Source organism: Haliotis rufescens, unplaced genomic scaffold, assembly GCF_023055435.1.
Source record: "Haliotis rufescens isolate VD_foot unplaced genomic scaffold, xgHalRufe1.0.p SCAF_26, whole genome shotgun sequence".
Lineage (NCBI taxonomy): Eukaryota > Metazoa > Mollusca > Gastropoda > Lepetellida > Haliotidae > Haliotis > Haliotis rufescens.
Genome location: NW_025963957.1, coordinates 2,856,103 through 2,882,368, shown reverse-complemented (window position 1 = coordinate 2,882,368; position 26,266 = coordinate 2,856,103). Strand labels below are relative to the sequence as shown.

The 26,266-nt window shown below is 38.5% G+C and overlaps 1 protein-coding gene across 2 annotated transcripts; it reads left to right on the top strand.

Annotated features, from left to right (window-relative positions):
- Positions 1–435: 435 nt before the first annotated feature.
- Positions 436–17,514, top strand: LOC124141411 (phytanoyl-CoA hydroxylase interacting protein-like). Of its 2 annotated transcripts, none has more exons than XM_048402426.1 (2): positions 436–639; positions 16,371–17,514. In XM_048402426.1, the coding sequence occupies exons 1-2, from the start codon at positions 612–614 to the stop codon at positions 17,003–17,005; spliced, it is 663 nt and encodes a 220-aa protein (XP_048258383.1). In that variant the 5' UTR covers positions 436–611; the 3' UTR covers positions 17,006–17,514. The 2 variants fall into 2 exon arrangements, with proteins under 2 accessions (XP_048258383.1, XP_046365372.1); XM_046509416.2 differs by lacking the exon at positions 436–639 and adding an exon at positions 7,929–8,040.
- The last annotated feature ends 8,752 nt before the right edge of the window (positions 17,515–26,266 follow it).

The following is a 26,266-nucleotide window of genomic DNA, read 5'->3' as shown; positions in this document are numbered from 1 at the left end:
ACATTGTTTGGATAATGCTGTAGGCAAAGTGCACTGTAGGCGATAGTAGACCTAACCTCCTTTTCCTATACTCAGCGGTTCCTGAGCCTTGCGCTTTCCTAATTATTTTGACTAAACTTCTTACCGTTATCATTGTCTTAGTTAATGGGAAATGCGTGCGGATCAAGTACGTGCCATCAATGTAAGCGACATTGTATGATTTCGAACTTATCACGAGAATGTGTTTATGAATCTTTGTCAAATAGTGGTGACATTTAATATAGGAATAAATACGCGAAATCGCGCATGCACAGAACGGAAAATCTGACAAGGCATTAAACAATCTGCATGCGCAGAACGATTGATTTCAGTACTTCCGCTAAGCGCTTTGAGTAGAGCGTCAAGCTCGGGCCTGTAATCTAACACGCGAGAACTGATCAATGAAATCTAAGAAGTAGAAATACCGGTAGACTCTGTTGCTTGATTGACAACGTCAACGAAATGACAGTCTAAGTATGACTAATCTGATTGGTCCACCAACACGTCATACAGTATTTTTAGTGCAAACGTAAAAATGCAGGTATATAAAACGTGTACGTGACTTCAGCATTAAACCAGCTTAACCTTTCAACATGGCAGAGGGACCCAACGCTGAACAAGGTATTTATGATACTCTTTCCTCATTACAGCTTCGACAAAGGAGAGAACGTACTGTGGTCTATCCACTCACAATCATTTTGCTAAGATGTATATCCTGGAACCTGTCCTTTAGATGATAATTTCACACACCCAAAATTGAGTTTCCGGGTTAGAATGAGTCGCCAACAACGGTTGATACGCGCATAAGGATAAACGTAGTTCTGTACAATATTGATTTGATTTCCGCAGTTTCTAACTCGATTGTTGTTTGAATTTGCGTATCGTTAATCCTGAACTGATGAAAACTATTTGACAGAACCATATCCCCTCATCGGTGGTGCACGACCGAATGAGATTACAACGCGTGGTGCAATATCGGTGAATCGCCCGCGCTTAAAATGAGTCAGCGAGTCTAATGTTACACTGCCTTGTCCAGATTTGTTGCTGTGTGAACACTGAACCATATACAGTTTATGTAGTATGTCATAGGGTTGTAGTTTTGAATATATGAGTTTCGTCATGCTTGGAATAGCCCAATTGTCACTCTCTGTGACATGTTATATTTAATACAATTTGAGTTTATCTATATGATTAAGATACGTATCACATATTTATATGATGTATTCTATCACCAGCTAACACATATGCAAGACGCTGTTAGCCGAGAGGCGTTGTGTACACAAGTGTGTTTTCAAGTTCAGGCTTGTTCAAGACAGACAGATATTTTATTTACGTCTCACCTCAAATATTACATAAATATATATATATATATATAATATTTAAATAAGCCACTCCTATTGGAGTTATGAGAGACGAAAACGTTAAAATATACAAATAAAGATTACTAAAATACAAATAAATAAAAGGTAAATGTACACACAAAAGTTAAACACACTATACAGTATATCAAATATCTCTCCGTATGTTTAAAATAGCCTTGCAGGCTTTGGCAGCAACGTGTCCAACAATAGGGCTGGCGAGAATAAAACACAAGTTAACATAATCATTTTGAAGATTAAAATCATGACACACATCAATATATTTTGTTAAAAGCTCTTTACGGAAATCATTATAAACTGGACATTGAAGTAGAACATGCAGCTCATCTTCCACACAATCTGTACGATTTAAACATACTCTCTCACTGACCAGAAGGTTATTATAGCGCCCAGTTTCCAGTTTTATCGGTGTAACTCCACATCTAAATACGGCGAGAGCTTTTCTGTTTTGTCTTGACATCGGGAGTTTATTGTAGTGTTCCACACTGAAATCTTTCTTGAACTGGTTGTATAGCCTTAGTTTATTACCTCCCTTGCCTCTGACACTGTTATCCTGATTTATTGCACTTTCCCACTTTTCTCAGAACTTTTTAAAAACTTCGTCTTTGACCTCCATGGCAATACATCTGTAGTGGTAATTATTTTCTGTGGGGATAAAAACTTCTTTTCCAAGGGTTTTATATTTAAAATGAACTCTAAAATTCCAATTCTTCTTATTGTTAAAAACGTAGTTGTTAGCCCAAATAAAAACTCTTCTTGACAGTCTGTGGTCTTGCAAGGAACTTAAACGTTTATAAAACTTAGACACGGTCTCCCATTGACGAACTATTGGCGGTGTCCATCCCATGTCTCCAGACACGGCGTTGTTAGGGGTGAATTAGGGGTTCGGATATTTTGTACAGCGTTGACACAAGATAGATCGTACTGTCCCCATATCGCAGAACCATACTGTATAGTAGACCACACCATCGAATCATAAAGTTTTGTATAGGTTTCGTATTGCATACCACAAAGTGCCTTGTATTTTGATACAAGGAGGCCAAGAGCTCTGTTGGCTGACTTCGCTACCGCTTGTCCCATGCGTTTGTAAACGAGGTGCTCTGTAAGTAGTCTCATCGGTCATATTGTATGGTATTCCCTGTACAAACTTCACTTGAGGTAACTGTTCACTGATCAGTTGATAGAGGGGTTGCCATTGAGTATAACACCAGATAATGTGATCAGGTCTAGGTTGAATTAATCCTTGCAGTAATAGGTTATACAGAAAATAACTTTTGCCACTCCCACTTAGACCAACTATCACTACATTAGAAGGGATTGTAAACCTGAAGGCTTCAGCTGGTAAATGCGGCGGCGGCGGCGGTGGCGGTGGCTGTGGCTGTGGCGGTGGCGGTGTAACTGGTCTCATAGGTGGGGGTGGCGGCGGTGGTGTTACTGGTCTAATGGGTGGGGTTGGTGTTACAGGTGTTTTGGGTGATAAGCCATGGACATGCTTTTTATGACGCAGTAAGACATCTCTTCTAGAAAATGTCTTGCCACATTCTGAACAAGATGTTGACTCCATGATAGTCTATATCCAACTAACACTGTTATGATACAAGGCTAGTTCTATAGCCCCTGAATTGTATCTATTGAAGACGTTCAAAATGTCTACACCATCATTGCAGACGGGAGGCATTCTTTCTCTGTCGTTTCAAAGCAGCTTTAACTCTATTGATCCAAGCTTGTAGTTCAGACACATACTTAACTTTCAGTTGCGACATATATGATGGGTTCAGCTTATTAGAATCTTTGTTGTGTTTATTTCTTCTGTAAGCTTTGTACAAGCTGGTATGATTATACATATTTGTCCCAGCTTGTTCTCAAGCCTTGACAATGGTCTAGCTCAAAATGAGACATACGATGCTGTCTGTTTCTTATATAGCTTGCAGGTCGGCCTCAGGGATCCAACTGTTAAATTTTGTAGGATACCCCATCCATTTGACCAATGCCTCCTTTCTCCAGGTTTCTTTCTCTTTTTCGACACTTACCTACCCGCCACATGGTGTCTGCAGGTTTATCCACTTTTTGTAACTCATTCCCATAAAATGTTCCTGTCACAGGATCATCTGTCATATCTTTCTCTAGGTACACGGGTATACCACCTCTGTAATAGCGTCTGTAAAAAAAGAAGGTTTCCTCTGTCCATTTCTCCATTGATAATCCCTTTGAAATACATGTTTCAAATGGGACAGTCTCAATTGTTCATCTAGTTTGAACTTGAATGGTTTCTTTCTTTGGCTGGTGTGATCTTCAGTTTTAATATATTTTTTCAATGGGTCAATGTATTGTTCTGTCCATACTTCAGCATCATTTTCTGTTGTTATGTCATTAGGGGCAGGCTCTTTTAATGATCTGTGAGGTCTATTATTGTAATCCTTTACCAAGTCTTGTTAAATGTCTAAATAATGATAGGTCTGTTGATAGGAAAAGTACCTATACATGGTTGTCTTAAGAGTTCGAATCACCCTTTGGTTTCATTCTGTGTAACATAATAAGTGATGCCTTTTTGTTGTAAGAAATATTTCACTTTCCTGTTGTCAAACTCTCTCCCTTTATCTGATCGAATAATATTAGGTAAATCTGCCTGAAGAAATATCTTTTTCAAAGCTCTGATAACAGTATCAGGGGTTTTATTTATCAATGGTTCAACCCACAAATACCGAGTAAAATGTTAATAACAATGAGTAAATATCTAACCCCATAACTGCCTGCACTGATATTAGATACATCTGCTAATTCTATATCCCAATCTATATTACTCCTTCTTCACGATATGATAAAACTTATTTGACCCAGAAAATGAAGCTGGATATTTAGGATTATGATAGATATCAGAGTGGTATGTTTTCCAACCGTCCGCAGGCATACTTGTAAGTGAAATGAACCAAGCACAATAAAAACACCACTCTATGAATGTGTTGACACAGCTGATACCCGCCCTGCTAGTTCAGTAGAAAATGTTCTGCTATCGATATATAGGCCGTTTATTTATATAATACTTTAAACAAGCAGGGTGTTTTGCGACCTTGATAAATATACGCTGTATTATTAATAATTTGATTTCCCCTTGAATGTTAACACTGACACATATGTGTGTTATTGATAATGTAGAGATATTTCATGTTGTATGTAGTGTATTTACACTCGCGTCAGACTCGCTGACCTATTTAAGCGGGCGGATCCCCGATATTGCACCACGCATTGAAATAACTGAGTTGTGTACTGTGTCGTCACGCTCCTTAACCATCAAAATGCCATCCCGTCCGTCCTTTCAGTCCCTTCAGTCTGCACAGCCTTGGTCTTTGACTGTGGTGTCGAAACAAATTCATTTACTTAAACTGAATGTTCATCTTAATTGTTATGGACAGTCACGGAGCCGTGATCCAGAGAACAGGATGTCATTAGGATAAGAATAAAGTAATAATAGGATTACCAGAAAAACGGGATAAAACACCCAAGCCAATAAGCTTTGCCCAGTAACACCAGAGTAAGTCAGTACAAGATTGAAAACTGCCCCATAATTATGTATGACAGACTAGTCGGGTAGTGCTATATGTATATATGAAAACAAAGTTATTAAAATGAAGAGCAAAAATGTTGAAAGTTACCAATAAACGTGTATATGTGTTATATCGTCACTGCATAAATAATGAATGTTTGTCATCAGTATTAACATTCAAATACGTGATATCTGTATCTACTGCACAATGGCCGCCTCCACTAGACGAACAAACATGGCGGACACGCCATGTATGTACTATAGAAAAAACTCTAGAACAGGTGGTTAAATTTTTTTCTTAGCATTTTCATGAATGCGCTTGCAATGTATATGTCACGAGAATAACGTCCGTTGTTACTTTTAGTGAAGGAAAACATTATTTAAGCTGTTTCGAGACTCGAAAGAGGTCGTCACATCGGTGAAACAATGACACACCCCCCGTCTACAGTGATATGTGCGTTAATATTTCGTGTCAGCTCACTGTTATCACAAAATCTTATACATAATACATGGAATTAAACGACAACGTCAATGAAATACCGTTAGCATCTGTATTTTAGCAAATTTGATGAAGCAAATGTTGACGATTATGCCCCGTTTTCTCCCATTGTGAAATGGTGGTTTAGCGGAATTATTGAACGCCCAGAATCCTTAATAATGGTGTTTAATGATAGGGTCTGTAATTGGTTCCGATATTTTGCCTCTGGATTTTATTCACATGAAAAGCCATTTATTTGGCATTTGTTTTCTTATCACAAAAAGAAATTAATCCTAAATATATCTAATAAATTTGGAAACATATTGGATTAATTTCAATCTAGTGTTTCTGAACTAGATCTATGTGTGTGCTTGTTAATATGTCAGGTCTGAAGGGGATAATAATAAAGAATATGATCATAATTAATTTGGTACAGTGGCATACACATCCATGAGTATTCTATATGATGCAATATAGCCACTGGGGAATCCTGTACAGAACAACATAAAGAAGTGTGCATACCATTATCATTGAAAAGTAGATTATAATCATCATGTTAGATGAAATAGCTGTGTACGAAATTATCTACAAATTAACGACTCAATAAAAGAAGTTAAGTTATATTATTGTTCAAGCATAGGATAAAACAGTATGATCATGATGGTAATACATAACATTAAAAGTGCAAAGAAATTGTAATATTTGAGGATGAAAACTGGAAACATGTGTACATTCCACTATTTATTTGTGAACTGTTTAACTAGGGGTGATGATTACCGGTACCAATGGAACCTGTCTTGACTCTGAGTACCACAGTTTTGGGGACTTAAAGCCAGTATCAAAGCATATACTGACATCATTCAGAGCATGATATACATGTAGATCTGACAGAAGTAATACATCACATACATGTCATATGATGTTATCATTTATTCAGCCAGTGGATAAAATGATGCATTGCTCCACACTCTGATGCTTTAACAGTACTTTTTCCATACATGGATCAACACACAGTCAGTGATTTTGCTTTGAATTGAGGAGAAATCAAACTGAACTTGCTGACCAATTTTGCATTGTAAATTACATACTAACAAGTTCCTATACAGTTTATGGCAATTTTTGTTTTTGCTTTTATTCAGGACATCATGTTCATCTGCTTTGCAAATTTTTAGATTGTTCAATTTGTAATAAAAAAAACAAGATGGAATTTTCTCAGATGTCTGATTGTTGAAAACCCTTTTGAGTTCATGTAGTTTGGTCAGTAGATACATGTTAAATTACAATTATTTTTAATTTGCTTGAAAGTTATGGTTATTTGTAACTTGCATGTGTGTTCCTTAGAATGCATTATTTGAATTTTGAGAATAAATAATATGTATCATCATAACTTGGTGACAACCCCCCCCCCCCCCCCCCCCCACACACACACACATACACTCCCCCACCCCAAATATCATGTTTATGACAATAGACAGATGCGAACATATCATTATTAAACTGCTCAGCTTTTTACCAAATATGTCTTTGATAAACTACAGCCCTTGAAAGTGTGTGATTCACACATTCTCTCTAGGTTTCATGACAAAATTAGTGGCCACTTTCAGAACAAACTGTTTGATTGTCTGGATCTCAAACGTGGCATTGGTATCTAGTAGAATTTCATGACACGGTGATTTTTCCATACCAACTAGAAAACCTGCAAATGTTGTAATTTATAATAAAGTGGTTCTGTTAACCTCATGCTTAAGTGTCTTCAGTTGAATAATTTGGCCACACCATGACTATTGTCGCGTGTTTATTTTTTCATCCTGTGAAAAAGAGAATACACATGGGTGTGTATGCCACTGTACCAAATTAATTGAAAATAATATGATTAACGTATTCTTTATTATGCCATTCACACCCGACATTTATACAAAAACACACGTAGTTAAAATACACTCGATTGGAATGAATCAATTATAAATTATAAGATATATTTATGATTAATTTCAATGTGTAATAAGAAAACAAATGCATAATAAATGGCTTTTCATGTGAATAAAATCCAGAGGCAAAATCTCAGAACCAATGAAAGACCCTATTATTAAATACCATTATTCCGGATCAAAAGTGTTTATTTTTTTAGTTATTATACTCCATGGGCGCGAACTCCGCTAAACCCACCACCCTACAATAGGAGAAAATGGGACATAATCGGCGACATTTGCTTCATCAAATTTGCTAAAATACAGATGCTAACGGTATTTTATTGACGTGGTCGTTTAATTCCATGTATTATGTATACGATTTCGTGATAACAGTGAGCTGATACAAAATATTAACGCACATATCACTGTAGATGGGGTGTGTGTTATTGTTTCACCGATGTGACGACCTCTTTCGAGTCTAAATATTCGTCTAGGTCAGTGTAGCCTTGGTCAGTGTAGAGCCAGCTCAGCAGGCTGGAACTGACCAATGAAATCATGACAGTCTAAGTATGACTAATCTGATTGGTCCACCAACGCGTGATACAGTATTTATAGTGCAAACGAAATAATGCAGGCATATGAAACGTGCACGTGACTTCAGCATTAAACCAGCTTCGCCTTTCAACATGGCAGAGGGACGCAACGCTGAACAAGGTATTTATGATACTCTTTCCCCATTACTGCTTCGACAAAGGAGAGAACGTACTGTGGTCTTTCCACCCACAATCATTTTGCTAATATATATATCCTGGAACCTGTCCCTTAGATGAAAATTTCACACACCCACACGTGGGTTTCCGGGTTAGAATGAGTCCCAAACAAAGGTTGATACGCGCATAAGGATAAACGTAGTTCTGTACAAGATTGATTTGATTTCCGCAGTTTAATCCTGAACTGATGAATACTAATTGACAGAACCACATCATCTCATCGGTGGTGCACGATGACGTCACAGGAAAAGACCGAATGAGATTACAACGCGCGGTGCAATATCGGTGAATCGCCCGCGCTTAAAATGAGTCAGCTAGTCTAATGTTACACTGTCTTGTCCAGATTTGTTGCTGTGTGAAGACTGAACCATATACAGTTTATGTCATAGGGTTGTTATTTTGAATATATGAGTTTCATCATGCTTGAAATAACCCAATTGTTTAATAATGTGTGGGAATTCCCACTGACTCTCTGTGACATGTTATATTTCATCCAATTTGAGTTTATCTATAGGATTAAGATACGTAACACATATTTATACGATGTATTCTATCACCAGCTAACACATACGCAAGACGCTGTTAGCCGAGAGGCGTTGTGTACACAAGTGTGTTTTCAAGTTCAGGCTTGTTCAATCATTGTGTCAATTGTATATGTTTTTTTTGTTATGAATACTTATTGTTCAATTAATATGTTTAATATATCCATTGCGTTTGTGATTGTTGTATGGAACTTCAACTCAAATAGTAATATTTACAAGTAGTACACAATTGATAATAGTGTGATTGATGTGAATAGTCCCACATGGTAACAGAGTAATCATACAGACTGATTCACACACATACACTTTTGTTTAAACTACAGGTAAAATTCAAATAAAATGCTGAAAGATTTCAAAACTGTCCTCACATAAAAAAGAACAAAGAACTGGTATATTCTTTATACATATTTTTATAACATAAACACATATATACAATACATATAACAATATGATATGTAGAGTCACATAATTACAGAAGAGTGTTTTAATGTACAAGAGTTTAATTATTATTAAATACCCTCATCATCATTATAATTATCTTGTTCATCATCAGATTGGTTGATCAGTTCTAAATCTTCAGCCAGTGATAAGTCCACATGAGAGAGATATCTTTGACCACTTGTTTCATCCACTGAGTGATTTTATGATTCATTTCATTGCGATCCATGTCAGGATCTAATTGTTTCATTTTCTCTAGAACAGGTTTGAAATGTGGTCCATTTCCAAAGTAGCCAATATATCTGATGGCTCTGACAAGTCTTTCAAGGAAATTAATTTTCCAACATTTCTTTAATTTCTTTTCAACCCATCTCTCAGTCTTTCCTTCATCTTCATACTGTTCTTTCTTTTCCAAGATCTCTTCCTTGCAAGTTTTTAGTGTTTGTTCCTACATGTGTTCTAGTCCTTTGATTTCCCTCTCTTAACCAGCTTAATTGGGTTTATTTGCATCAACTGGGCTCAGAATATCATTTTGGTTTGCATATTCTGTGTTATCCACTTTAACTCGTTTCTTCAAGGGTTGTCCTTCATTCTCTAGGCACCAGGTTCTTACATGACGTTGAAGGTCATGATTGTTTTCAAACATAATACCACACTCGTCACAGGAAGGCATGGTCTCGTCTTCTGACTCCACAGTGTTCTCAGCTAGTTCGGAGATATTCTCCCTTTGAGTATCTGGTGTGAAAACGTACGGAGACAAATTTTGTAATAACAAGAAGATAATAACATTCATGTGATGAGAGGTTCGTGTGAACAGCTATGAGATGCGTTTATCATTCTTTGCCTCAACCATTAGGTCATCCAAAACAATCATATTGTTGTTTCTAGCATCCAAGAAGTCCTCATCGGTCATATTGTATGGTATTCCCTGTACAAACTTCACTTGAGGTAACTGTTCACTGATCAGTTGATAGAGGGGTTGCCATTGAGTATAACACCAGATAATGTGATCAGGTCTAGGTTGAATTAATGCTTGCAGTAATAGGTTATACAGAAAATAACTTTTGCCACTCCCACTTAGACCAACTATCACTACATTAGAAGGGATTGTAAACTTGAAGGCTTCAGCTGGTAAATGCGGCGGTGGCGGAGGTGTTACTGGTCTAACAGGTGATGTTTTTGGTGGTAAGCCATGGACATGCTTTTAATGACGCAGTAAGACATCTCTTCTAGAAAATATCTTTCCACATTCTAAACAAGATGTTCACTCTATGATAGCCTATATACAACTAACACTGTTATGATGCAAAGCTAATTTATATAGCCCCTGAATTCTATCTGTTGAAGACTTTCAAAATGTTTACACCATCATTGCAGACGAGAGGCATTCTTTCTCTGTCGTTTCAAAGCTGCTTTAACTCAATTGATCAAAGCTTGTGTTTCAGACACATACTTAACTTTCAGTTGAGATGGGTTCAGCTTATTAGAATCTTTGTTGTGTTTATTTCTTCTGTTTGCTTTGTACAAGACATAATGGGACCAGCCTGCTCTCAAGCTAATTGACTGGGCAAGGGTCTAGCTCAAAATGAGACAACCGATACTGTTTGTTCTTTATATAGCTTGCAGGTCGGCCTCGGAGATCCAACTGTTAAACTTGGGAGGATACCCCATCCATTTGACCAGTACCTCCTTTCCACCAGTTCTCTTTCTTTTTTTCAACACTTTCTCTACCCGCCATATGGTGTCTGCAGGCTTGTCCACTTTTTGTAACTCATTCCCATATAAAGTTCTTTTCACAGGATCATCTGTCATATCTTTCACTGGATACACAGGTATACCACCTCTGTAATAGCGTCTGTAAACAATAAAGATTTCCTCTGTCCATTTCTCCATTGATAATCCCTTTGAAATACATGTTTCAAATTGGACAGTCTCAATTGTTCATCTAGTTTGAACGTGAATGGTTTCTTTCTTTGACTGGTGTGATATTCAGTATTAATAGATTTTTTCAATGGGTCAGGGTATTTTTCTGTCCATACTTCAGCTTCATTTTCTGTTGTTATGTCGCTAGGAGCACTCTCTTTCAATGATCTGTGATTGTAATCCTTTACCAAGTCTTGTAAAATGTCTATATAATGATAGGTCTGTTAATAGGTAAAGTACCTATACATGGTTGTCTTGAGAGTTCGAATCACCCTCTCAGCATAAGAAGCTTTGGTTTCATTCTGTGTAACATAATAAGTGATGCCATTTTGTTTTAAAAAAGATTTCACTTTCCTGTTGTCAAACTCTCTCCCTTTGTCTGATCGAATTATATTAGGTAAATCTGCCTGAAGAAATATCTTTTTCAAAGCTCTGATGACATTATCAGGGGTTTTACTTATCAATGGTTCAACCCACAAATACCGAGTATTTACAGACCGCCGTCATATAGCTTGAATATTGCTGAGACCGGCGTTAAACAACAAACATACACACATATATGCACGCACGCACGCACGCACGCACGCACGCACGCACGCAAGCACGCACGCACGAACACACATACATACATACATACATTCATACATACATAATGGTTTGGTTTGTAATGGTTTGTATTCCACACATCATAAATGCAAAGATATATGAAATTCGAACATATTAATACTTAATTAAAAAGAAAACTCCCGAAAAAACGCATTATTGACAAATGGAACTTCAACTCAAATAGTAATATTTACAAGTAGTACACAATTGATAATAGTGTGGTTGATGTGAATAGTCCCACATGGTAACAGAGTAATGATACAGACTGATTCACACACATACACTTTTGTTTAAACTACAGGTAAAATTCAAATAAAATGCTGAAAGATTTCAAAACTGTCCTCACATAAAAAAGAACAAAGAACTGGTATATTCTTTATACATATTTTTATAACATAAACACATATATACAATACATATAACAATATGATATGTAGAGTCACATAATTACAGAAGAGTGTTTTAATGTACAAGAGTTTAATTATTATTAAATACCCTCATCATCATTATAATTATCTTGTTCATCATCAGATTGGTTGATCAGTTCTAAATCTTCAGCCAGTGATAAGTCCACATGAGAGAGATATCTTTGACCACTTGTTTCATCCACTGAGTGATTTTATGATTCATTTCATTGCGATCCATGTCAGGATCTAATTGTTTCATTTTCTCTAGAACAGGTTTGAAATGTGGTCCATTTCCAAAGTAGCCAATATATCTGATGGCTCTCACAAGTCTCTCAAGGAAATTAATTTTCCAACATTTCTTTAATTTCTTTTCAACCCATCTCTCAGTCTTTCTTTCATCTTCTTTCTGTTCTTCTTTTCCAAGATCTCTTCCTTGCAAGTTTTTAGTGTTTGTTCCTACATGTGTTCTAGTCCTTTGATTTCCCTCTCTTTATCAGCTTCGTTAGGTTTATTTGCATCAACTAGGTCAAGAATATTATGGTTTGCATATTCTGTGTTATCCACTTTAGCTCGTTTCTTCAAGGGTTGTCCTTCATTCTCTGGGCACCAGGTTCTTACATGACGTTGAAGGTCATGATTGTTTTCAAACATAATACCACACTCGTCACAGGAAGGCATGGTCTCGTCTTCTGACTCCACAGTGTTCTCAGCTAGTTCGGAGATATTCTCCCTTTGAGTATCTGGTGTGAAAACGTACGGAGACAAATTTTGTAATAACAAGAAGATAATAACATTCATGTGATGAGAGGTTCGTGTGAACAGCTATGAGATGCGTTTATCATTCTTTGCCTCAACCATTAGGTCATCCAAAACAATCATATTGTTGTTTCTAGCATCCAAGAAGTCCTCATCGGTCATATTGTATGGTATTCCCTGTACAAACTTCACTTGAGGTAACTGTTCACTGATCAGTTGATAGAGGGGTTGCCATTGAGTATAACACCAGATAATGTGATCAGGTCTAGGTTGAATTAATCCTTGCAGTAATAGGTTATACAGAAAATAACTTTTGCCACTCCCACTTAGACCAACTATCACTACATTAGAAGGGATTGTCAACTTGAAGGCTTCAGCTGGTAAATGCGGCGGTGGCGGAGGTGTTACTGGTCTAACAGGTGATGTTTTTGATGGTAAGCCATGGACATGCTTTTAATGACGCAGTAAGACATCTCTTCTAGAAAATATCTTTCCACATTCTAAACAAGATGTTCACTCTATGATAGCCTATATACAACTAACACTGTTAGTAGTATTAGTGGATTTTACGACCGCTTCAGCCGTCGGCTATTTCGCAGTCACTGTTATGATGCAAAGCTAATTTATATAGCCCCTGAATTCTATCTGTTGAAGACGTTCAAAATGTTTACACCATCATTGCAGACGAGAGGCATTTTTTCTTTGTCGTTTCAAAGCTGCTTTAACTCAATTGATCAAAGCTTGTGTTTCAGACACATACTTAACTTTCAGTTGAGATGGGTTCAGCTTATTAGAATCTTTGTTGTGTTTATTTCTTCTGTTTGCTTTGTACAAGACATAATGGGACCAGCCTGCTCTCAAGCTATTTGACTGGGCAAGGGTCTAGCTCAAAATGAGACAACCGATACTGTTTGTTCTTTATATAGCTTGCAGGTCGGCCTCGGAGATCCAACTGTTAAACTTGGGAGGATACCCCATCCATTTGACCAGTACCTCCTTTCCACCAGTTCTCTTTCTTTTTTTCAACACTTTCTCTACCCGCCATATGGTGTCTGCAGGCTTGTCCCCTTTTTGTAACTCATTCCCATATTAAGTTCTTTACACAGGATCATCTGTCATATCTTTCACTGGATACACAGGTATACCACCTCTGTAATAACGTCTGTAAACAATAAAGATTTCCTCTGTCCATTGATAATCCCTTTGAAATACATGTTTCAAATTGGACAGTCTCAATTGTTCATCTAGTTTGAACTGACGCGCATTCTCATTGGCTTGCACCGTTTCGTGGCCTTCGAGAGGGCGACGAGCCTTGTTGAGCACTGTTGTAGGCTAGGGAAACATATCAGTGGTGAGGAATGAGAAATCCAGGTCTCTAGAAACAACCGACCAGGGCAGTACAGTTATGTTATGTCGCCTCAAAGAAAATGTGTTTCAGCAACGTTCAGGGCATGCATATCCTGTTGCAACGTGACGTTACGTCCCACCACAAGGACAACGGGTAGAACATGATCTCGAACGATGTCGTCCCGGCAGTGTACTCTAGTCAAATTGCAATTAAGAATGATAAGTTGTGTTCTCCCATGAGTTGTGATGCCACCCGATACCATAACACTTCCACCCCCAAACTGACGACGTTGTGTAACTCAAACGTTGCTAAAGCGTTCTCCTGGACGCCTGTAGATCATTTCGCGACTATAAGAGCTGTCCAGATGAAATCTGTACTCATCATTAAACAGTATACTGTCCCAGTTTTGTATTCTGAACCTAAGATGATGTCTACACCAGGCTAGATGAAAGCCTATTAGGCATATCATTGGTCGTCGAGGCTGAATGTTGTACCCCCTTAGCCGGTTGCATACGATTCTGCCACTTATTTTCTCAATTCAGGAATTGTCCGAGCTGTTAATGTGGCAGTTTGGTATCGATAGCATAGATCCTAATATGAATCACATAATATGATGATAGAATATGGTTGTCTTGTTGACGTGACGTCACACGTGGCACGTCATTAATGTTGCCCTAGTATTTGGATAGCGTCTCCAAAGAGATTTATGTGTTTTGATGAACATTAAAATGTCTGGCAAATTCCCATTGCTGTTTCCAGCATACCAACGGCGCGAAGACGTAAATTTTAAGCTAGCCGTGGCTATGCATGAGCGCTATTTACGGCTAAACAAACGTGTTTTATGAGCACCTGATAGCGAAACAATCATTGTGTGTTGTTCACATTAAACAACACGTGTGTGAGTATCATGCTCCAAACAAACACGCAGATATCCAAATTGTGCGCCGTGTAGGACATGCACAGTAAGTTGTGAATCACGACCTTAAAGTAAAGCTGATGTCTTTATTTTCATCATAAATTTATTTTTATTGAATTATATATGAAGCACAGGCTAAAAGCCTATGTGATACAAAAACATTGTGATAACTGTAACCTTTTTCGACAGGATTTAAAACTATTTTGGACATTATATATATTGTGGCTGTCATCGTTTCTGTAGTTTGTAATATAAGTGTGACAAGGTTCCAGATTGTTGGACCTTCCCCATGTATTTTATTGTTTATGTATTAAGACGAAGATCCGGGTTAGAATAGGTCTTCTTCTTGCTCAGAAGTTGTTCGATAAAAGTTACAAGAATTCAAGGCCTCGGTAAAGCTTTCAAAACGTTTTGAGGACATTTCCAAATTAGGAATTTCCGATACAAGTCACTATATTTCTTTTGACTTGTTCCGTGTGTGCCCGTGTTTTTTTCAGTGGTACAGTTGACTTGCCTTTGCTTAAGTTTGTGACGGGAGCCAACAGTTTCGCGAACACCTGGTATTTGAAGATCCGGATTAGAACAGGTCTTCAGTAACCAATGCTTGCCGTAAAAGGCGACTATGGTTGTCGTTAGTGAGTGAGTGATTGAGTTGGGTTTAACACCGCTTTTCACAGTATTCCAGTTATATCGCGGCGTGTCAGCTTAATGTGGGAGGAAAGCCCGCAGTGATGCAGGTCTCAGACGTTTACCACTTCGGTGAAATCCACGAGCAAGGGTATGGTGCTGACAAACCTAGAAACATAATCGGGGCGAACCGGGATTCGAACCCACAATCATAGGTTTCTGGCGTGCCCAAGGGACGTAGCTCTGCAACACAAATCGCGACGCCTTAGACTTCTGGGCCACCCGTGCCCCCGGTTGTCGTAAGAGTGGGTGGTCAGACTTGCTGACTTGGTTGTTGCATGTCATCGTATCCCAATTGTGTGGATCAATGCTCATGATGCCAATCACTGGATTGTCTGGTCCAGACTCGATTATTTACAGACCGCCTTCATATAGCTGGAATATTGCTGAGTGCGGCGTTAAACAACAAACAAACCAAACCAAACCAAATAGGTTAATTTCCGGCGGATTTTTAGGTACATTTTCGTTACAATGGGCCTTTATTGCATATAAAACATCTTCTTGTAGTACAAATGCTGCAACAAATATTACACGGGGAAACAATAAGATGATTTTGTATATTCAGAAACAGAAAAAAAATCGCCTGGGAATCACTTCTTATATGTCTTACCCGTTATCGACACTGATTGTTACCAATATTTTTCATTGCAGCTTATTTGGCAAAACTACTCGATAAAGCTATAGAACACTGTCCAGGAGAGAATTTGGAAGCAGCCGATGTTTTGTACCGCAATCAACCTAGACGCTTTTTCGACCACCTTGTAAATGACACCATGAGGCCTTACACAAAGGACGGAGGAGGGGATCCACGCAATCCTATGAATGGGAACCTTGACGGTATATTCTTTGGGGTGACCTTGTATAACAGTGATCTACCAAATGTGTCACCATTTGGAGACACCAGAGTGAAGGTTCCCCTGGGGCAAGTCTTTGATGAGGCAGCCAGGCTGTACTTCGGGGATTTCTACTGTGTGACTGTGAAAAGGCCAACTCACTACGTCATATTGGTCCTGACAAAGCCTGATACAGAAGCGGATGTCTTCTGTCAGCAACACCTCATTCGCTTGAATGAAAGAGATAACACGTTTCTGAAGAAGGAAGGAGAGACCTACGAAACGCTCAACCAGAAGGATATGTGGGTTGAAGTATTCTATACGAGTGAAGTGAACATATCAGGGTTCGAACTGGAAAATACCGAGTTGGCTGCGAGGAAAGGTATCACAGGAGGCATACCCAAACCACCTGGCTGTAACATATGCAATGTTCCCATACACGAGGGACAATGACCTTGCCACACGTTACGTAAAACCCGACGGACATGGTCAGTCAGGAAGACAGCCTGGAGACAGCCAGAAGATCGACTCGTGTAAGACCCTACAATCTTCAATACCTTTTTGAGAATGTAAGCACTGAAGTTATTTGTACAATTTGTGAAAACTGTATCTGGTATTCCGACTGCAAGGGCGACCGCGAGCAGGATGTGCCGCTCGGTGGAATCTTGTCCAAGGTTCTTTGTGTATGAGCCGGAATCTCCGCTCACCTGTATTTTGTGTGTACGAGCCGGCACCTCCGCTCAACTTGTTAATGTTATGTATAGTATGTATCTTGATTATTTAAAAGTTCTATTGATATGTTATTAATGTTATACGTGGAACCATGAATTATGATTCGTCTGTGATTGCTAATGTTTTATTCAAGTCATTTACTGTATCATCGAACTTGTACCTGAAATATTGTTTGAATTGTCTCTCTATATTTGTATTTTGACATTGCCACAAATAAAGACTCCAAGGGACACAGCCTTCTCTCTGTTTTAAGGTGAAAGAGAGTGAGTGTGCTGGGCTTATATCACGGCTTGTCAGCTTGATGTGGGAGGAAAGCTGATAGCCGAGTAATCATCCCACAAGTTAATTCGCCTTCTTTCTTGGTCATTGTGACGTGGCAAACGGGACCACGCCCAAGCGGTCCCAAGCCAATATACGAAAGTTCCATGAAGAATGTAATCCGCATGATATGTTTGTAGAGGAAGTGTGACTTAAATAGACAACAGTCAAGTCACTGCAGTCCTGTCTGTCATCACAATAAGGGTAACATGTTACACATGAGTGAGTGAGTTGGGTTTTTAACGCCGCTTTTAACAGTATTTCAGTTATATCACGGCATGTCAGCTTCATGTTGGAGGAAAGCCTGAAGTGATGCAGGTCTCAGACGTTTACCACTTTGGTGAAAACCACGAGCACGGGTATGGTGCTGACAAACCTAGAAACATAATTGGGGCGAACCGGGATTCGAACCCACAATCATAGGTTTCTGGCGTGCCCAAGGGACGCAACTCTGCACAGACGACTGGTCACTCTTGCCCCCTGTAACACATGCAATTTCAAGCTCAGAAGCGTATAATACTTACTGAAAATACATTATATCTTATCGCGGTGGCTTTTCTAAATACACAATATCAAATAAAGCAAGAATATGATATATGTATGACGACTTTACACCCCGACATAATAATGCTTGCAATAATGAACTCATCTGCATAGCACAGCTTAATTCAAATAAAATGAACATTATTATTCTATACTTTTGTAATAGGCGCCCTCTGGCGGGCTGCCCAGTGACAGGATTGTAATCGGAGAGTACTAAGTTCGAACCCTGTTCATATAATTTCGGACTTTGCGTTGTGTTCTCCTGTGATCAGTCATGAACAGTGTACTCTCTCGAGGTTCTATGGTTGGTCAGGTTCTCAACTTTGCTAAAACAAAACTAAGACAAAATCATAAATTAAATGATTTATTAAACTTAAAAAAATGCACAAATTAACAGAAATCAGAAAAATACAAAAAGAAAGCACTCACACATAGGTAAACTTTTAGCCTAAATGTCTTTATTGTTAATTGCCTAATTTACTGCCTATTTTCTCCTACACCTACTTCTCCCCCACACCACTATTCCAATAACTATACTAAATAAATACCTTACAAAACCTACATTTTAACTTATTTCTTACTCTCCAATCTATCTAAATCCTTATTTCTACATGTTTTTCCTGCAACTTCTTCTCCCCCACCCGACTATCACATAAACTAATCCTACACCTAAAACTAGTCGTAAGGAAAACCTTATTGCCTAGAGGGATGTTCCCCCGTAGTGGGTGTTGTGGACTTACTTGTCGGGATACCCGAAACTTCAGACAACTAATCTCGGTCGTATCAGGCTTTTATACCCACGGAGCTAACCATATTCATAGGTCACGGGTCATACAATCTTCTAAGCTTCTCATTGGTCAAATGATAATTCCTAACATAGCGTGCTCGGCGCCACCTATAGAACCGGAAACACGCTACGGCAGGAAGACATGCGGACCTCGCAACCGTCACAGGGAATTCCAATGGAATTTTACTGCCAAACGTGAGTAATAAATAGATTAACTGACTACAAGATAACGACTTCCACCAGCCCTGCTGAAGCACTACAAAGCCCTATAACTTACAACCCGTACCGTACATGAAACTTAAACTTGCCGCCATACTACCCGATAAATTACGATCTATTTTTAGCCCAACTACCACACTTTATATGTCTTACTGAGAAAGACCTACCTGAAGGGTGGGAAAAGACGTAACATTGCCTTGAAGTTTGAGTGAGTGAGTGAGTGAGTGAGTATGGTTGTCCGCCGCTTTTAGCAATATTCCAGCAATATCACGGCGGGGGACACCAGAAATGGACTTCACAAATTGTACCCATGTCGTGAATCGAACCCGGGTCTTCGGCGTGACGAGCGAACGCTTAAACCACTAGGCTACCCGACCGCCCCTCGAAGTTAGAAGAACGTTCAGACCAATTTGAGATTAACACCTGTTTGACATTTTAGTGCAAACCTTAGAGAATCCGACAAGTTAGAAGATTTGGATGACTGCACGTTATACTCACAATTAAATAAGAAATTAACATAATCCATGGTAATACAATCTCAGAGGTGGAGTGAGTGAGTGAGTTAAAATTGTAGGTCCATCGGCAATATTTCAGCCATATCTAGACGAGAACTAATAAATTGATAATAAATATATTTATATTGAATAAAAACCTCTCATCGATGGACAGCATTATAACTAGACCATCACAGTTTCGATTTAAAACTGTTTTAAGAACATTTAAAAGAAGAATTAATTAATCAACAACACAATATAAGAATTGGCTATTGATCGCCGTCAACCAAAATTAGGCCACCATACTAGGGACATATGGGACTTACGGTACTGAAATCTACCTGTACGGTTCCCCAACAGGATTTACATCCCTTCAGCTGCATGCGTTTGTCCGTAAGTTCAGCCATCAATGTAAAACAACAAATATACTACTTTTAAAATTCTGGGATGCCTAGAATACTTTGAATGACGTGGAACTGTTTAGGGGGATGATAATTTTACGCTACTTCAACCCCCCTCGAGGGTAAAGCCACAACCAATTTACCAATAACAACACACTTTGTACATCCAAATTTTTGAACTAATTCTATTTCTTTAAAAAAATACAATATTAAATGAAAATTAACATGACTAAAAAGGTTTTTGACTGTTTTCACTCTGAAATATTTATCCCTTGTGATGAAAAAATCAATATAGTCAAGCAGGATATGCTCGACAGTGATTCTTTCATACAGGGGATACAAAACAAATGTGTATATCGCGAATAGGCAATACGACATCATCTTAGGATGACCTCTTCAAATCGGGACTGACAACCCAAGTGGGTGTAACCTATAGCTTATTTTCATGTAATGTATTTTACCTATATTCGATTTTTTTTTATCTTACATTTAATTACAAGTTTATGATTTCTATTGACAATGGAAGGGGTTTATAATCACTGTATGGGATAAGAAGTTGTGTTACAGATTTGCTGAGTGCTTTCCAATTTTGGCAGCAGCAGAATCGGCCACTGTGTTACCACTGATTCCAGCGTGGCTGGGTAACCAACAAAGGACGATGTCATATTGAAAGAAAATCTGAAAATATATAGAACTGTTCATGTTTAGACTGGTTATTGATATATTTTTCAGCTCTTAAAATGACATTTACTTCTGCAGTGAATATGGAGCTTTTATCTGGTAGTCTTGAGGACATTGTTCTGGATCATCATCCTTGGATCCATCTGTAAATATAGATTTTTAAGTGCTATATGTGTTTCTTGATTGTGATTGTTTGTAAATTAATTGTTCTTGTTTGTAAATTAATTTGGTTAGTATCTGATTTCTTTAGTTTTGTTAATGTAAGGAGGTGATGACAAATGTTAGGTGGGAGCTATATCATGAAGTTATTATCAGCAAAAATGGCAGATTTGATTCTTATTCCAAGTGGTGGAATAAAAGATGATGTTTTATTGTAAATATCTTCATAAAGAGGATTCGGGGGCACGGGTGGCCCAGTCGTCTAAGGCGCCGCGATAAGCTGTGCAGAGTTGCGTCCCTTGGGCACACCAGAAACCTATGATTGTAGGTTCGAATCTCGGTTCGCCCTGATTATGTTTCTAGGTTTGTCAGCACCATACCCGTTCTCGTGGGTTTCACCGAAGTGGTAAACGCCTGAGACCTGCATCACTAAGGGGGCTTTCCTCCCACATTAAGCTGAAACGTCAAATATATGTTAACTTGTCTCAAGACATTATACAGGCACGTGCTTAAGTAACTTCACCATTATTAGAATCAAAATTAACTTTCTTTTCTCAACTTACTTTTCCTATTGTTTCTGATTTCTCTGAAACTCAGTGACATAATTTGATGATGAAGAAAGTTTGGCTAGTTTCACCAAGTTTATTTGCAATGTCAGATTTATCAGTTTTTAATTTATCACCGTCTTTAAGATAATGGTAAGACGATTTGGGTTTTCAGCACATAATATTTGATAAAGGGACCAGTTGGTCATCATCACGTTTTACAGCTTTTAGGACAGTACAGGGAAGAGATCACTTCCACAATGTCGTCATGTACAGACCATTCAAATTCATTGTAAACATCTGGAACTGTGAGCGACAGATCAAGTGCAGAATAAGTTCCAGTAGCAGGATGTGCATAGGTGTTTCAATCATCGTTGAACACATAAATTATTATCAGAAACAAAATCTTCAATGATTTGCCCTTATGGTTGGTACTTGCACTTCCCCATAGAGTGTTATCTCCATTTATATCGCCCATGATGATACAGGGCTTAGGGAGCTGATCATATAACTTCTGAAGATCAGACTGTCGAAGAGCAGATGAAGGTGGGATATACAGAGAACACAAAGTAAATGCGAATAGCAACAGCCTGATGAGCAGTATTTAAATGAACATCACTATGAATGACGTCCTGCCTGACTAAAATAGTAGAGTCTCCAGTCCCGTTATATCACGGAGGAGAAAATGAATGCTGACAATTGTACTGCCTTAAGTCAACAGTGTCTCTATGTTTATGATTCCATAAATCTTGTATTAATAAGCGTAACTTTTTAATATGTATCCTGAGACCTCTGCAGTTTCACTGAATTAAAGGATTTGATTTCCTCATTGTGGTGGAGTAACGAGAGATAGACTTTTTGGAAGAGTGGCCACTTGTATGACCATTAGTGCTCATGTGAGGGGATACCTCCTTATCTAGATTCTTGAGCAACCCATACTTGTTGTACAGTTGCACAGGATCTTTGAGTGCCTTTGGTTCTGTTTATTGTCAACGTTATAGGATGATATAGCTTTTGGGGTTGCTTCTGTGTTCCGTTGATGTGGATGCTACTGCGGTTGGTTTTGGATCTGCAACTTGGATTTCAATATGAGAAACTTGCTTTGGTGAGTCTCCTATTGTCCATGACAGATCTGTACGATTTGTTTATTTGTTCGTTGTTTAACGCCGCACTCAGCAATATTCCAGCTATATGAAGGCGGTCTGTTAATAATCGATTCTGGACCAGACATCCAGTGACTGACATCATGAGCATCGTTCCACATCCGATCCCGTAAGTCGCCTCTTACGATAAGCATAGTCCCCTTGTACAGCAAGCATGGGTTGCTGAAGACCTGTTATACCCCGGATCTTCTCGGGTCAGATCTGTATGATAATAAATTGATGCTGTTTTAACCGTTGTAACTGTCCTCACTACAGAAGCATAAGAATATTGTGTTGTGCTGGCAGGTGCGACTAATTTTGCCTGTTTCATGGCATCAGTGTAGCTGATCTTTTGCTCACATCTAATATTTGTACAAGGGATTGAAACTTATATACCAGTCAGTTGAAGATATGATCACCTTGCTGACAGCTGGAGCATTTCAGAGGCTGAACATGTATTTTCATCATGATCAATTTCACAACATCTGAAACAAGAAGCTTTACGTGTACATGAATTCTGACAAAATCCAAATTTCTGACATTTGAAACAAGGAGTAGGTCGTGGGATTTATAGGGTCTTCAGATCTGTCATAACTCTAACACAGACAAGCAGACTTTTGGAAACTAAAATGTCAGTGTTTTCATCCATTAGCACAAAAAACAGTCAATATTGATCATTATTTGTCAACAATATCCTGCTGAACCACATGTATATCTGCAAATGTTTCTGTGAAATCTTCAGTTGTTCATCTTGATTCATATGAAACATTCCTGGCAGCCTTGCAAAGTGCAGACAGTAAGCAGTGAGGGATAATGCGAATTTGACACACCATCCCACCACTGTCTGATCTTATTTGCCATTTATCCTGGAAATGGTGTTCATACTTCAGCTCTTTGCAGCTTGGTGCACCACAGTCGGGCCCAGTGCATATTTCGTAAGACACATCTGCTGGTCTTACTTTCATCATGGCTCACAATCACTCTGGTTCGAACCGCAATGACAAGGAGAGACTTCCAGAAGCTGAGCTTTTCCCATCTGATAAAGATGTTTCGATTTCACCGAATTTTAATTCTTGGGCGCGATTTCTTGTTAAATCACGAAATTAACTACCTTTATAAATAAATCATTTTGCCTTATGTAAAGCCATTGAAGGTATTTGTGGGGAAGTGAAGGATGTTTCATGGCTCCGGGCTGATCTTTTTATGGTGCACGGAGACAGCGGGCTATCAATCTTTTAAAATGTACCACCTTTGCAAACACGGAAGTTGCTGTCACCGAACACAGAACGTAAAACTCGATTCGGGGGATCATCCGCGACAGAGCCCGTTATCTGGCAGAAATGTCAGAAGAAGACATTCTTGAAGGATTAAAAGGACAGAGTGTCACGTCAGGGAAACGTTTCACCAGAAAAGATAGGGAGAACATTGTTCCCACAAATACTTATTTGTTCACCTTCTCTCTTTCGACCATTCACCAATCTATTGGACATGGCTCCAAATCATGCGTTCTTCCGAATATTTGTCACCGCTGTGGTGGCAATCATGACGATTCGGACTGTACAGCAGACCTCAAATGTGAAAATTATATGGGTCAACATACAGCGTCATCCAAGGACTGACCTGACGTGGACACACGCTGACCACCCGCTGCCTATGACTACAACATCTGACAGTCAGACAAATCATTCCATCTGACCATGTGAAATGTCTTCATCTTCTCAAACTGTGACTAAGACAAAGGCCCAATCTACACCAACTCCTGAAATTCCAGCTACTGTCAAACCACCAAATGAAATGTCCAAGAAACAAAAGAAAAAGGACAAAACAGGAAAATTACGACTAAGATCCCCACCCTCCCTGAAACATCTGTAGATGTTCATAACTTCTTTGACCCTCTCAAGATGGATGTTACTCCATCTTCACACCACAACAACATTACGTGAGCAATCTCCTGTAGAACCACCATGAACCATTCAAATATACTTCAATGTAATTACAGAGGACTTAGGCACAATTGTAATGAACTGCAGTTATTAACAACATATTTACATCCATCAGAAATTTGTTTACAAGAAACGTTCTTAAAATTACAGATAAATTTAATTTAAAAAACTATAGTTCATATCATTCCTTCTCTCCTCCGGGCGATAAAGCTACTGGAGGTACTTCTATTTTGGTGCGACACGGCATTTTTCAACGTAACACAAATCTGCAAGCGGTTGCAGTAAGATTTACTCTGCATTTTGCCTTCACACTATGCTCCTTAAACCTTCCTCCTTCTTCGAGTCTTCAGCAAAATGATCTACAAAAACTAAACGACAAACTCTCAAAGCCCTGTTTCATCATGGGTAAATGGGCATAATCCTTTATAGAGAAGTTCAATAATGAATCGAAAGGGTAAAGTGATCGAGGATTTTGTTTCCGATAACGATCTGACCCGTGAAGATCCGGGGTAGAATAGGTCTTCAGCAACCCATGCTTGCCGTAGAAGGCGACTAAGCTTGTCGTAAAAGGCGACAAACGGGATCGGGTGGTCAGGCTCGCTGACTTGGTTGATGCACGGTCATCGATCCGAAGTGCGTGGATCGATGCTCATGATATCAATCACTGGATTGTCTGGTCCAGACTCGATTATTTACAGACCGCCGTCATATAGCTGGAATATTGCTGTGTGCGGCTTAGACAACAAACCAACCAACCAACCGATAACGATCTATGCATCTTTAATGATGACTTAGACACTTACTTAAAACCTGCTACTAGTACATATTCATCTTTAGATCTTTCTCAGACGGATTCAGTTTTGTTAAGTGAATTAATGTTCATGGTCAGTCCACGGTGACATATGTGGAAGTGATCATTTCCCCACCGTGCTTAAACCCATTTATCCTACTGATGATCTACCTTCACGATGGAATTAAATGAAGACTGATTGGATTTTAATCAATCATTATGCAAAGATGAATTACAACCTTCGTTTTTTCATAATGTTATTTACCCATTTCAGATGTTTTCAGATCAGCTGAATGAAATTGCTGATGAATCAATTCCTAAGTCCTCTGTCAACCCATGTGTTCGTAAACCATGGTTTGATGATAATTGCAAACAAGCTAGGAAATGTCGAAAGAAGGCGGAGAAATACTTCCGTAGACATCCTACTGTCCATAACTTAAACACTGTCAAAATTTCAAATGCTAAGGCAAGACATCTATTTAAACAAAATAAACGTCAATCATGGAATTATTATGTCTCTAAAATATATTCGCGCACCCCTATGTCCAAGGTATGGAACATGATTAAAAAGATCAAAGGCAAGGGATCAAATTCTACAGTTAACCATCTGAAGGATGGCGATTTTGTTAACTGAGAAATCTCATATTGCCAATAGATTTGGGTAAACTTTATCTCTACATTCTTCTTAATCTAATTCCGTTCTTGAATTAAAATAAAATATCAGCTCCAACAAGAAAAAAGAGAGTTAATTTTATATCTGATAATGTTGAAGGTTACAATGAAGTATTTTCACTCCATGAGCTATATACTGCCTTGGGACAAGCGTTTAGAATCGTTGATTAAAAATTCCGTTGTAAATAGACAACATGCTTACGATACAACATGTAAACATGGTATTTTAAAAGATCTCCATGATGTTTGATTGAGAGGTCGTTTGCCTCATTCTATATCTAAGTTTTT